General features: G+C 36.3%; 1 protein-coding gene across 1 annotated transcript in view; it reads left to right on the top strand.

Annotated features, from left to right (window-relative positions):
- BRWD1 (bromodomain and WD repeat domain containing 1) overlaps nucleotides 1-14,330 on the top strand; it is a 123,407-nt gene that overhangs the window by 41,207 nt on the left and 67,870 nt on the right. The window contains exons 13-18 of the mRNA XM_068980370.1: nucleotides 617-715; nucleotides 3,568-3,718; nucleotides 3,941-4,075; nucleotides 7,918-8,046; nucleotides 8,218-8,443; nucleotides 12,031-12,216. Coding sequence (XP_068836471.1) covers nucleotides 617-715; nucleotides 3,568-3,718; nucleotides 3,941-4,075; nucleotides 7,918-8,046; nucleotides 8,218-8,443; nucleotides 12,031-12,216 — 926 coding nt within the window. The remainder of the gene's footprint in view (nucleotides 1-616; nucleotides 716-3,567; nucleotides 3,719-3,940; nucleotides 4,076-7,917; nucleotides 8,047-8,217; nucleotides 8,444-12,030; nucleotides 12,217-14,330) is intronic.

Genomic DNA, 14,330 nt, shown 5'->3' with positions numbered 1-14,330 from the left:
AAATCAGAGTAAACCAGATTTTCTCCTTTTCGTGAAGTGAAGTCGCTCAGTCGTGTCCGACTCTTTGCGACCCCATGAACTGTAGCCTACCAGGCTCCTTCGTCCATGGAATTTTCCAGGCAAGAGTACTGGAGTGGGTTGCCATTTCCTTCTCCAGGGGATGTTCCTGACCCAGGTCTTGAGCCCGGGTCTCCCGCGTTGCAGGCAGACGCTTTACCATCTGAGCCACCAGGTAGCTTAGAAAGTGAAAGTCACTCAGTCATATCTGACTCTTTACAACCCCATGGACTATACAGTCCATAGAATTCTCCAGGCCAGAATGCTGGAGTGGATAGCCTTCCCCTTCTGCAGGGTATCTTCCCAACTCAGGGATCGAACTTAGGTCTCCTGCATTGCAGGCGGATTGTTTACCAGATGAGTCACAAGGAAAGCTCCTTTTCTCCTTTTAGGTAGGCCCTTAATCCCTGTCTTTTTGGAATTAACACCTGTAGATTTACTTGCAGTCAAGATAGCTACATTAAAAATTTTCTTGCTTGTGGTTTAACTGTACCCTTTGGTAGATCTGTATATATAAGTATATATGTATATGTATATAAGTAGATCTGTTTCTTTTAAGGTTCTTAAGTGGTAGCAGAGATGGAACAGCACGAATTTGGAGATTTGAACAGTTAGAATGGAGAAGCATCTTACTAGATATGGCCACTAGAATCTCAGGGTAAGTTGAGATGGTTTGTTTCTAAGTAGGTGCATCCTGAGAACTTGGTCTGTCTCTCTGATTGGTTTTTTGCTTTGTTCAGGAACTAGAGCCACCTCCGATCTAAGTGAATGGCTCCCTCCTGCATATCTGACAGATACTTAAACCTATTACAATCTTAGATTTATGTAGAAAAGAACACTGTATTTATTCCATTGTTCAAAGCATTGACTTCCTCTGAGGTGTTGCATTTAAAACCACCTACTGTTTTAAATATATAAATAACTCAAATATGTCAGACGTGGAGATATTCAGAAACTTCTATTTTTCTGAAGATAGGATGGGACCTCCCTGGCAGTCTAGTGTTTAAGACTCCAGGTTTCCACTACAAGGGCCATTGGTTCAATCCCTGATCAGGGAGCTAAGATCCTACAAGCTGGGAAAACAAAAATGAAAATACGATTTTTGGAATTTTTATTTTTTAATTTTTTTTCTTATGTAAAGATCTATAACTTTTTATTATTTTATTTTTAAAATTTATTGATTTTAATTGGAGGCTAATTACTTTACAATATTGTAGTGGTTTTGCCACACACTGACATGAATCTTTAAAAAGTTATATTTTAAAAAGCTATATCTGGTTCAAAAAAAAGTAAGGAAATACATTTTATTGTTTCTGTTTTTAAAAATTGGTCTCCATTGGGAGTGATATTTTCATTTTACATGGTAAAATTTTGGTTTGTAAAATGGTATTGAAGGCAAGTTTGTCTTAACTGTGCTCCTCCCCCAACACTGTGGAGTCTCAAACATATTTTGAGCAGCTTTGAGATAATTTCAGTATTTCCCAAGATAGATATTATAAATTTCAAATACATTGTGTTTTTGGATTTTTACATACTGGGAGACTGTATAGGTGGTGAGAAGAATATGCATTTTGGAGTCAGAACTTTGCTCAAATACCACTGACACTTTTTATAGCTATATCATTTTGAGACCATCACAATCTGTTTCGTCATCTGGGAGACGAAACTGCCTGCCTTTAAGTACTATTGGCAATTGAAAATCACATGCAGATTTCTACCAGAACTTGGTGTGGTGGTGGTGGTTTAGTTGCTAAGTTGTGTCTGACTCTTGTGACCCCATGGACTCGCCTGCCAGGCTCCTCTGTCCATGGGATTTCCCAAGCAAGAATACTGGAGTGGGTTGCCATTTCCTCCTCCAGGGGATCTTTCTGACCGAGGAGTTAAACCTGGGTCTCTTGCATTGCAGGCAGATTTTTTACTGAGTGAGCTGCGAGGCAAGCCCAGTCTACTTGGTGTAGAGTAGTCATATCACTGTTTATAGCATTTTTTCTGAGAAATGTTACACATTCTGTTGTTTAGAAATCTTCATGTCTGCTTTATTTTTAGTAATAGTAGGAGAAATTAACTCATTCTCCACTGTGGCTCAAACAGTTGTATTGGATTTCAAAATAAATTTGATATTAATATCTTTGTGAAATGACCTGTGGTAGAGAATGGAAAGGATACATACTAGAAATCTGATAATCCCTGTTCACAAACAAATCTTTACAATTACTTAAAAATGTTACATCTGGATATTCAGCATTTTAGTGTGAAAGTGAATAATAATGAATGAATAACAGTGAAGAAAATTTGAAACCGTATTCATGTATGAACAGTTACTTTATTAGGCAAAATAGGAACATCATTGTAAAAACTTGAATAAAATTTTTAAAATATTTTATTTGGCTGCCTCGGGCCTTAGTTGCCTGATGGCATGTGGAATCCTCCTGGACTCAGACTGAACCCAAGTCCTGCATTGACAGGAGGATTCCTTATCAATGGGTCACCAAGGAGGTCCAGAATTTTTTTAAATGAGATTGAGAACTGTTTAGTTTTCTTGTTGCTATACTCTATTCATGGAGAGAACTTTTCCTATATTTCCCCTGCTGGTAGAAATATTCTTTTCTCATTTAAAGTTTTACCTCTTGCAAATCTTGAAAAGCAGTGTTTTCTGTGTGCATAAATTGATGGATATATTTGTTCTAGTGTTCTGATCTTGGCTGATCTATTTGATGAAATGCAACACATCTGTTAGTAAAGTCAAGTGAAGCCTGGAATCTTAGCTTGTATTCCATTTTGTCTCTTGTGTTACACTTCCTCTGAACAATCTAGTTAGAATTATTCCGTCATTTGTGTTCCATTGTGCTTAAACAGATAGTTGTTACATAGCACTCCTCCTTGTAGCTGTTTTCTTTAAAATACATGTTTATAATTTCTTTGAATGTGCTCTATGACTTCAGAAGCAGCTAGGTTCTCGCTCTCCCCCATATTACTGACTGCTGTATTTTACACAGAAACTGCATATTGCTTTCATGAAGGCAGCAAAACATTGCAGACATGTGTGTATAAGACCCTTCTTGCCAAGGGAGCCGTAGGAACAGTCTGTAGGGAAGTGTAAAGAGGTAGTTCAGCATACTGAAAGTCTGTCAGGAACTTTTCTAGACATTAGGGGTATGAAGGTGAATTACCTTCTTCCTGTCTTCTAAGTAGTTGAAAATATTACCGATAGGCCTTGCAGTCAAGAGAAAGGAATCCTAGGTGTAGAGAAAAGCTGTGCTTTTATGAATAATGGTGGTGTTCTGGAATCTGCCTGTGTTCAGCCTCTGAACTGTTTCTGGATCATCCCTTCCCCCTTGGGATCTTGCTCTCATCTGTTTGTAGATAACCTCTTGTGGGTCAGATGTGATAAACTCTGTGAAGGGGATAAGGTGTGGACGTGAGCTAGATTATTTACTATTTTTGTATCTATGAGAGATTGTGTAGCCGCCTACACATACAGCACTGCACATGTTGTGTTTTTTTTCTTAGAGATTTATCTCTGGAAGAGGAAAGGTTTATGAAACCCAAAGTAACAATGATAGCTTGGAATCAGAATGATAGCATTGTTGTCACAGCTGTGAATGATCATGTCCTCAAAGTGTGGAATTCTTATACTGGACAGCTGCTTCATAACCTGTTGGTAGGTAGTTTATAACATACAACAAATAAAGATTTTTAACAAATTAAAAAAAACTTTTCATTTATATTATCAAATGAATAGAAATTTGTATATATACTAATGTATAAATTACTGTCATTAATGCATTTTTAAAAGCCCTTGGATACTGTGACAACATGGGCTTTTAATTTTAAACTTATAACCTTCAGACCCTCCTTAACTATATGACTTTGTTGAATAAAGGGACATGCTGATGAAGTATTTGTTTTGGAGACACATCCCTTTGATTCCAGAATTATGTTATCTGCAGGACATGACGGCAGCATATTCATATGGGATATCACAAAAGGCACCAAGATGAAACATTATTTCAATATGGTAAGTGCGGAAAGTGTGTGTCTCTGTGCCTGTTTGCACTTGTTTCAAATGTTTGGATAAGGAGATGTAGCCGAACCTGCATGTTTTTGGCAGTTTGTATTTCTAAAGATCAGGGTGCTACTTTAAGGCTGATAAATATCTGATAGTCATATGTTCACATGTACATATGTAAGTGAAATCTGTATAACTAATTCACATGAGGGGAAGATTTTTAAAATGTATTTAGCTTTGTGTCTGTGAATGTGTCCCTGTCTGTGTTTAAATTGGCAAAATTACGGTAATTCATACCTTTTCACCATTTAATTTTATTAAAATACCTGGTAATAAAAAATAATATTCAGTTAAGTCCTCTCAGGAGTCAAACATCGTTTTTGTTTCCTTAGCTTTTTTCTTCTTGCACACATATGTTTGAAAACCAGATTATGATCTTATTGCATATTTTTAGAATTTCTTATACATAGCTGCAATATAGTCACCAAAAATCAGCAAATTAAACATTGATAAGGTAGCATTACCTAATCTGGTTTACATTCAAAACTTGTCAATTGTCCTAATAATGCCTTTATAGTTATGTTTTACCTCTTGGACTAATTCAGGATCATGTATCATATTAAGTAGTTATGTATTTTCACTTATGTAAAATCAGTAATCCTTTACCCTGCATATCTTGCCTTTTTACAGACAAGTAATACTATAGGATATTTGTTTTGTCTGGTATTTCTTCATGATGTAATACTGTTGTAAATTTTTTGATTAAAAAAAAAATGATAATGTGCCCTCCATGCATTGTATTAGGAGGCTAATGATGTTTATATGTTCCACTATTAATATGGTGATAATTATAAGTATTTGGTTAAGGTGACATCTGCCAAGTTTTCACACTAATTTTTTAAATGTTTCTTCTCTTTGTAATTTTTAAACTGATTTTTTTCCAGACTGTGTAAATGTCTGGTTCTTTATTAAACTTTCACAGGTATCAATATCCATTGAAGATTTTCTGATGGCATCATTTTTATAGAATTACTAGTTGGCATTGTTACACGTAGTTTTTTGTTTGTTTTTACTCTTTTGTACACAGCTTTGTAATCCCTTCTCATTTTATGTAAAGAATGCTTTTCAAGCCCTTAAATATTTTTTAAGAATTTGTAAATGTATGTTTGATGATAAATTCAGCCTTTCTTAGAAGAGTGTTACTTATGTAGCTAATTTGCTGTTGTTGAGTATTTAAGTAGTTTCTAAAACCTGCACAGCAGCAACAGTTTGAATATATATGTCTGTTTATGTAGATCCCTGATTATTTCCTTGGGATAAATTCTGAGGGGAATGTATAAAAGGGCTTATACATTGTTAAGACTTTTGAGACACACACATGATAGGTTTTCTAAAATTACTCTTTATGTATATTGAGACCCAGTTCAAAGGCTAATTATTTTTTGAGGCAGTACAGTAGCATCCTGTAGATGAGTGTTTCTTAGACCTTTTGATTGAAAACCATCTTTGTCCATGTGTGCCATGTTTTTGCTGGTTTTTTTTTTTTACTTTAAAAATTTTAATTTCAGTATGCTTACATTGGACAGTTTAACTGTCCAAAATAAAGTGTTTTATTTACTAACATTAAATGCACTAAAACAATTCAAATAGCGTAAAGTACATCATTAGGCACCTCTGAGTGTTGTATCTCTGTTTGGAATCCTGGGAAAAGAAATAAACCTTCTTTCATTTTTCTGTGGCCTTAAAATTCATAGGTACATCCATCTTCTTGAAGTCGCTCAGTCGTGACCGACTCTTTGCGATCCCATAGATTGTAGCCTACCAGGCTCCTCTGTCTGTGGGATTTTCCAGGCAATAGTACTGGAGTGGATTGCCATTTCCTTCTCCAGGGGATCTTCCCAACCCAGGGCTTGAACCCGGGTCTCCCGCATTGTAGACAGATGCTTTACCGTCTTCTTAATTGTCCTTTAAAACTCAATAGGAACATCCTAAATTTAATCTGTTAAAACAGAAGACTACATTAATTCAGGCTTTAAACAGAATATAATCTAAAATAACCACTAAGCCAAAGAGTGACCTGAAAAGTCTCAAATGGACAATAATGATTTTATTTCTAGTCAAACACCAGAAATTGGCCTTGTAGGCTGAATAATTCTTACCTTTACTGATCACCCGAGAGTCTCCTAATTCTTGGGTTTTAAGCTACTAATGAGACAGTATTTCATTAAAAAAGTAGTAAACATATTATGTGGCTCAGACGGTAAAGCGTCTGCCTACAATGTGGGAGACCTGGGTTCGATCCCTGGGTTGGGAAGATACCCTGCAGAAGGAAATGGCCACCCACTCCAGTACGCTTGCCTGGAGAATCCTATGGACTGAGGAGCCTGGCGGGCCACAGTTTGTGGGGTCGCAAAGAGTCGGACATGACTGAGTGACTAACCCAAGAAACATAGTGTGACATTGAAGTGTTCTCCGGACACAGTTGCAGGCTATTTTTGTTTTATCAGGAATGATTGTGTAGGACTCTTCAGACAGCAGATAAAAAGTGGCGTGTGTCTTGCTCTGCTTAGGTAGGTTTGCCCACTTGAGAAACTTCCTTCTCAGTAGGAACCCTTAACTTTTGGTGAGGTTAGTTGCACATGTGTGGTAGCAAAGTAGCTGCCACCAACTTTGCCTGACCAGCCCAGGGCTCTTGCCTCCCCACCTGCCTTTGCTTTACTTGGACTGAGAGTCTCAGGTCAGGGGGCATTATCTTATTCAGCAGGTCCCTAAGTATCCTAATACCTTAATTCCCGCCCCCCCCCCCCCATTTTGTTAAAGGCACTCTTTCATGTGTGGTATAGCAGAAGTGAATTGTTTTTCAAGTGGTTATTTAGGTATGTATGAGAGTTTGTTCTGTCAATGAAAATAAATCCTTCTGTTTTGTTTGGGAGGATGATTCCTTTTTCCAGTACTGATTTAGTTTAACTTGTTCTAAATTTTAATTATTATTTATATGCTGAAACAAGAAGTATGCATAACTATACTAATGAGTTAATGAAACATCTCATTTAACTATAAATTGTTAATACTAAACTAATCGAATTTAGAGTTAAAATAACAAGAATAAAGCAGTTTAGAAGTTACTTACTTAAGGCAACATTCATGAAAGTGAAAGTCGTGTCTGACTCTGCCACCCCATGGACTATACAGTTCATGGAATTCTCCAGGCCAGAATGCTGGAGTGGATAGCCTTTCCCTTCTACAGGGGATCTTCCTGACCCAGGAATCGAACCACGGTCTCCTGCATTGCAGGTGGATTCGTTACCAACTGAGCTATGAGGGAAGCCTAACATTCACAACGCACTTAGAAATTTGTGGCAGTCTGAAGTAAGGAAGTTGCAGGTGAAAGAATTTACATATGCACCCTTGAGACACTTGCAGCATTACAAATTTTGCGTGGTGGTTAGTCATCTAAATGGAAAGCTTAAACTCCATAAAAGTATTGATTTTAATTCATAAGTAACACACATTATTAATCTTTAATCATTTACCTTGTAAGTTGTTATTCAGCAGATTTTTGTTATGTATTAGAAAGTTTATAGAGTTTTCATTCTCTTGTAAGACGTAAAAAAAAGCCTTCACTTGGGGTTGGTTTATGATCTTTTCATTTGATCATTTTATGAACTAATTCTCAGAAGATCCATCAAGGCTTTTCCTAGGCCAGTGATAACTAAAGTGAATTTTACTTTTTGAAAATACTGACATGCTTAATGAAAAATTCATTTTTAAATATTTTTTTCAGATTTTTATATAATAACTAAAGGTGTTACATAGAGATGGTTATAAAATTTTCCATCTTTGTTTCCTAGATTGAAGGACAAGGACATGGAGCTGTCTTTGATTGTAAGTTTTCACAGGATGGACAGCATTTTGCCTGTACAGATTCTCACGGTCACCTTCTGATATTTGGTTTTGGATGCAGCAAGCCATATGAAAAGGTCATTTTACATACTTTCTTAGAGCATGTAAATAGTTAAGAAGGATGTTTTTAAAATAGGTTATATATATTGATTTTTTTTTTCCTTTCCAATAAAATTAACTGGTTAATATATATGTTCTTTAACATGTTTAATCCTCAAAATTTCAGTTTGTAAATTTTCCATTTCTAGATTCCTGATCAGATGTTCTTCCATACTGACTATCGACCGCTGATTAGGGATTCTAATAATTACGTCTTAGACGAGCAGACTCAGCAGGCCCCTCACCTCATGCCTCCACCATTCTTGGTAGATGTAGATGGAAACCCTCATCCAACTAAGTATCAGCGATTAGTGCCTGGCCGAGAAAATTCTGCAGATGAACATTTGGTTCCACAACTAGGCTATGTGGCAACAAGTAAGTGCTAAACCTTTTTAAAAAAATTTTTTTTTGATTTGAAAAACGTAAGTAATAATACAGAGAACTCCTGTACTTTCAGATTTACCAGTCCTTAATATTTTGCAATGTTTGTTTTATTATTCTATCTCTAGATACATATCATTGTTGTGAACCACTTGAGACTTAAGTTCTGGACCTCATGTCCATTACCCCTAAATACTTAAGTATGTATTTTCTAAGAACAAATATGTTTTTTTATATAATCATGAACAGTTATCAAAAATAGAACATTTAACATTTATACTATTATAGCCTGTAATCAAATTTTGTTATTCTAATAATGCCTGTTACAGCTTTTTTTCCCTCCCTGGTGTAGATTTTAATTTGGGACTGAACATTAAATTTAGCTGTCATTAAGTTCAGGTTGTGCATTTTTGAAGAGCACAGCATAAATGATGTAGTCTTCTTGGAGTATCATGTCAGGATGCCTATGGTTGTGTTTCATCCAATTATTGGTGGTGTTGAGTTTGGTATCTGCCAAAGTTCTCCACTCTGAAGGTTTTTTCCTCTTTGTAATTATTTAGTAACTTGTATAAATAACCTGTTCCTTTTCTAACTTTACCTGTAAGTTTGAGGATCCATTGGTAATTCTTGCCTGAATCAATTGTTGTTCTGAAGGTTGTGAAATGGTTTTCTAAATCTTTTATCATTGCTTTTTCATTTTATCATTAGCTGACCATCTACTACTCTCTCATTTATTAAGTTTTAGTCTGGACTTCCGGGTTATTATATAGTGAGTTAAAATCCAGTACTGTTGTTACTTAGTTGCTCATGTTATCTTGGATTTGGCTGTGAAACCCTTTAGGCTGAGTTTTGTGTCCTTTCCCAAGTCCCCATCCTTCCTGGAACACTTTAAATTTCTGGCAGAGGAGCTTCCAGTTCCATCTTGTCCTTTGCCTGTCCTAGCCAAGGGCAGAGGTGTTTTGCTTTGTTTTGTTTGTTTTTGTTCATAGTGGTGTAGTGTTTTTCTCTAATATTCTTGGACTAAGCAAAGGAAAAAAGATACATCTGTGCGATAAAGTGGGAGGTGGTAGGGGGTACAAGAGGGAGGGGATGTGTATACTTGTGACTTGATTCATGTTGATATATGGCAGAAAACAACGCAACATTGTAAAGCAATTATCCTCCAATTAAAAATAAATTTTAAAAAGATACTTTTGTTTGGATGAGGATTGATTTGCTAAAACTTTAAGGTTAAAGATTAATGTAAATCATCATATGTTTACTCTTCCAAATTCTTTTTATTAGTTTGATTGAAGTATACTTTACGCACAGCAAAATTCACCACTTTTAACTGTGCAATTCAAATGAGTTAAGAAATGTTAGGACAGTCATGTAAGCCACCACCACAATCCAAATACAGAGCACTTCCAGTGCCCCCAGAAATTCTCCTGAGCCTGTGTAGAATTATTCCTCTCCTTTCTCCTGGCCCCTTGTAATGACTGTTGCTGTCACTTTAATTTTTCCTTTTAAAGGAGTTTTATATCAATGAAATCATACAATATGTAGTCTGTTGTGTCTGGCTTCTTTCACTTAGCATGGTGCTTTTGAGATTCATTCCTGTTGTTGCAGATATCACTCTGGTTTTTTTTTTTTCCTTGTTTAGTGATCATGCACCATTGCATGGATATACCATTATTTATCCATTCACTAGTAGCTGGAGAACACTTGGCTCTTTCCCATTTTGTGGCTGTTTTAAGGAGTGCTGAAATATCCATCTATCCTGTGGATTTGTCTTATTTTTTTTCCTTTGATTCAATCATTTTTTGCTTTATGTGTTTTAAAATTCTGTTACTTTGTAAATACACATATCAGATTGTGCTCTTTGTGAGTTAATTCTTTCATCATTATGAAATGTCCCTGTTTATTCTTGGGAGAGTATTTCTTGTTTTGAAGACTGTTTGTTTCATATTATTGAAAATAATCCAGCTTTTTAAAATTAGTGTTATCATGGCGTATCTTTTCAGTTCTTCTAACCAGTCTGCATATTTTAGTCTTCCCGCTTGCCCCCAGACCCTGACCTCTGTCTCTCAACTCAGTGTGATTTCTGGATGGTATTTGGGTTCCCTCCTTGTTCTACAGCTTGGAAAGTGCCTCCAGGCTGTTACCTGGAGCAATCCAAAGACTGGACTCTATTGTCTTCTCTCAGGGGTCCCAGTTATCCAGTATTTGAAAGCCCTTCTTTCTTGTATTGTTTCCAGTGCTGTAGTATTTTGTAGTGAAAGAATACTGTAGCATTGAAGCCTTCTTTAATATTTGAATAGTGGTTGCATTATGCCAGATAGAAACCAGTATCATTCCTAATGGTGTTCACCAAGCTTAAATCTAGGTCCAGGGCCAGGAGAGAAACGTTACATGGTTTTTTGGGGAGAGGGGAGAGGATTGGAAGTCTCCTTTTCTGCTCTTTTCCCTTTGGTTCCATGTTGTGATCTTAGGAATGTTATGTTACTCCTGTTTCTAATGAAAGTCTTTTTATCCTTTTAGATTAGGGCTCCACTTCTGCTTTCTTAGCTCTTTTTTTTTTTGACAGTCATCAAAAAAGCTTCAGTGATTTTTATTTAACTCTTTTAAGTTCTTCATTGATTTCCGTAGTAAAATGGAAATGTTATCTGAGATACAAGGGACTCTTAAGTCATGTAGTAGGATAGAAGTCTTCTTTTTTCCCTGAAACAGTATGACATTTTTCAGTTTCTCATGTGTTACTGTGGATGCAAATATACATGTATATCTTTGCATTCTTTTTGCCTAATACCCTATTCATTTCAGTTTGTTAGAATTCTGCTTATAAGCTGGTGTGGTTGGAAGGTCTGTGTTCTGTGCTCAAAGAAGGTGTATTTTATGGTGGGAGGACAAGGAAGGAATTGTTTTTGTATGAAAATGTTAGTGTCTTAAGTACATTTCAAGACCCCACAACTGTCTAGCACTTTTTCTCCATTTACACTAAGTATGACTGTGTTAAATATCTCTGAAAACGTATTATTTGAAAAATAAAGAAGCAAAGACACTTAAAAAAATCTGATTTTATATCTGAAGAATTATAGCTGGAGTTCGGAGTGGTCATTTGCTGTAGGCCTAAAAGGTGTTACTCACTCTTTTTTATTTCTTAAGACTAAAGAAGTGCCAGTGCTTTTCTCTACATCAGAGACTGAGCTGCATAGAAAACTCAGAGGTATATAATGAAGTCCAGTTGATTCTTTGTTGATCTGTTATAGTCAGAGACCTTGGGAAATAAGATTTTAATGAAATGTATAAATAAGAGGCATTGATCTGAAACAGAAAAACAAGATTTTCACTGAAATGTATTTTCCTCTACTTACTTAGACAGATTTCAGAAGCTCTGTTGAGGTTTTTGTGGTACTTAGTACTATAAAGTTGGTTTTGAATCTTTTCTCTAACTTAATTAGTTGTGAAAATAAAGGCTATCTTTAATGATTATTTTTGAAAAACAAGTCTTCTGACAATTGCTAATGTAATTTTAACTTGTTGAAAGTTTTTTTCCATCTTGGTATATATTATGATGTGATATTCATTCATTGAATTTGCAGGTGATGGAGAGGTAATAGAACAAATTATAAGCCTGCAAACCAATGATAATGGTGAACAAAGCCCAGAGCGCAGTGTCCTGGATGGAATGATAAGACAGTTGCAGCAGCAGCAAGATCAGAGAATGGGAGCAGGTCAGGAGGCTGTTCCAAGTGGACTTTCAAATGGGGAAGAAACACCCCGAAGAGGTAAGAAATATAGCAGAGGTATTTTGCCTTAACATGGCTAGATTGAAATTGATGAATAAATGAAGTCATTGTCCCCTGCATCCAGTGTGAAAAACTTTTCAGTATAAAAGCAGTATGCTAAGCAGTATACCTTTACAACTTTGAGCAGAAGTATGGAGGATAGCTTTATTAGGTATGGTTGAAAGACTAAGAAATGAGCATTTGAATTTCAGGTACTTTGAAAGTACCTGAAATTCTTTTTGCTCTAAAATAAGAGTATTTACAACATTATATTAAATTGTGTTGAGTTAAAAAGAGAACAGAAGTGTTTTCTAAAGGAACATTAGGTTTCCTTTTTATATAATCTTTTAAAAAGTTAATTGATTAGAGCCCTAATGTTTCTTATAGAATCAGAAAGCTTGCAGTGAATTTCAGGGCAAAGTACTTAATACTGGAATGTGGTAATAATTATACTAATGAAAATAATCTAGAAGAGATGGGTGATATGCAGCTGAATTTTGGGAAAGTTAAAACCTCTTTTTGAGTCCATAAAATGCTATAGAAATTCCTATCTCTTTATTGCTCTGTGCTCTGTTCTGAACAGTTTCTTCAGCTCTTTCTGCCATTTCACTCTTGCTCTCTTTCATCTAATCTGCGTAGACTTTAGATTTTTTATTATTATTATTTTTTATTTTGGCCACATGACCAATGGGATCTAGTTTCCTGGCCAAGAATCAAACCCAGGTCCTCGGCAGTGAAAGCACAGAGTTGTAACCACTGGACTCCAGAAAACTTGGAGAGCTTTAGACTTTTATTTGAAATGACTGTTAGGTCCTGAAGTTTCATTAATTCTCTTTAAAATTAGTGCGTTATACTTTAAGTTTTACTTCTTTTATATATTTAGTTGTTTTGGTTTCTAGCAGCACAGAATCAGGTCTGTCAAAACTTTGTTCTTGGAACCCCTGGTCATTGAGTGACTGAGACTCCATGCTCTTAGTGCAGGGGGCCTGGGTTCGATCCCAGGTCAGGGAACTAGATCCTGCATGCTGCAGCTAAGACCAGCTGTAGCCAAGTAAATAAGTAAATACTTAACAACAGCAACGAAACTCTCAAATTTTGTTATTGACATAGTCTTATAATTGGTGCACAGATGCTCTTCTTTTTCTTTTTTTTTAATGATAATAATGCACATCTTTAATGTGGTCCTGCCCTATTTCCATGTCCCAAGATGACAGTTCTGTTGATCCTTCCTTTGCATTCTAAAAATAGACTTGACATTCTTAAATGTATTAATAAAAAGCTTTTGTTTTGAAACTTTATAAAAAGGTTTATAAAGGGAACTTGGTGTCTGATTCTTTGTGACCCCAGGGACTGCAGCATGCCAGGGTTCTCTATCTTCCTCTGTCTCCCAGAGTTTGCTTATGATTCATGCCCATTGAGTTGGTGATGCCATCCAACCATTTCATCCATCTTCTCCACCTGCCCTCAATCTTTCCCAGCATCAGGGTCTTTTCCAGTGAGTTGGGTCTTTGCATCAGGTAGCCAAAGTATTGGGACTTCAGCTTCAGGAATAGCCCTTCCAATGAATATTCAAGGTGGATTTCCTTTAGGATTGACTGGTTTGATCTCCTTGCATTCCAAGGGACTCTCAAGAGTTTCCTCCAGGACCACAATTTGAAAGCATCAATTCTTCGGCGCTCCACCTCTGTGATCCAACTCTCACATTCATACCAGACTACTGGAAAAACCGTATAGCTTTGACCAGATGGACCTTTGTTAGCAAATTGATGTCTCTGCTTTTTAATATGCTATCTTGGTTTGTCAGAGGCTTTTCTTCCAGGGAGGACCGTCTTTTAATTTCATGGCTGCAGTCACCATCTGCAGTGATTTTGGAGCCCAAGTAAAAATCTGTCACTGCTTCCACCCTTTTCCCATCTATTTGCCGTGAAGTGATGGGACTGGATGCCATGATCTTACTTTTTTGAATGTTGAGTTTTAGGCCAGCTTTTTCACTCTCCTCTTTCACCCTTGTCAAGAGGCACTTTAGTTCCTCTTCACTTTCTGCCATTGGAATGCTATATTTTTAAGATTAATCAGTTATTGCATTGGATTAATTTTGACTGTTGTGTACTCTA

The sequence above is a fragment of the Capricornis sumatraensis genome, chromosome 1, assembly GCF_032405125.1.
Source record: "Capricornis sumatraensis isolate serow.1 chromosome 1, serow.2, whole genome shotgun sequence".
Lineage (NCBI taxonomy): Eukaryota > Metazoa > Chordata > Mammalia > Artiodactyla > Bovidae > Capricornis > Capricornis sumatraensis.
This window is presented reverse-complemented; position numbering and strand designations above follow the sequence as displayed.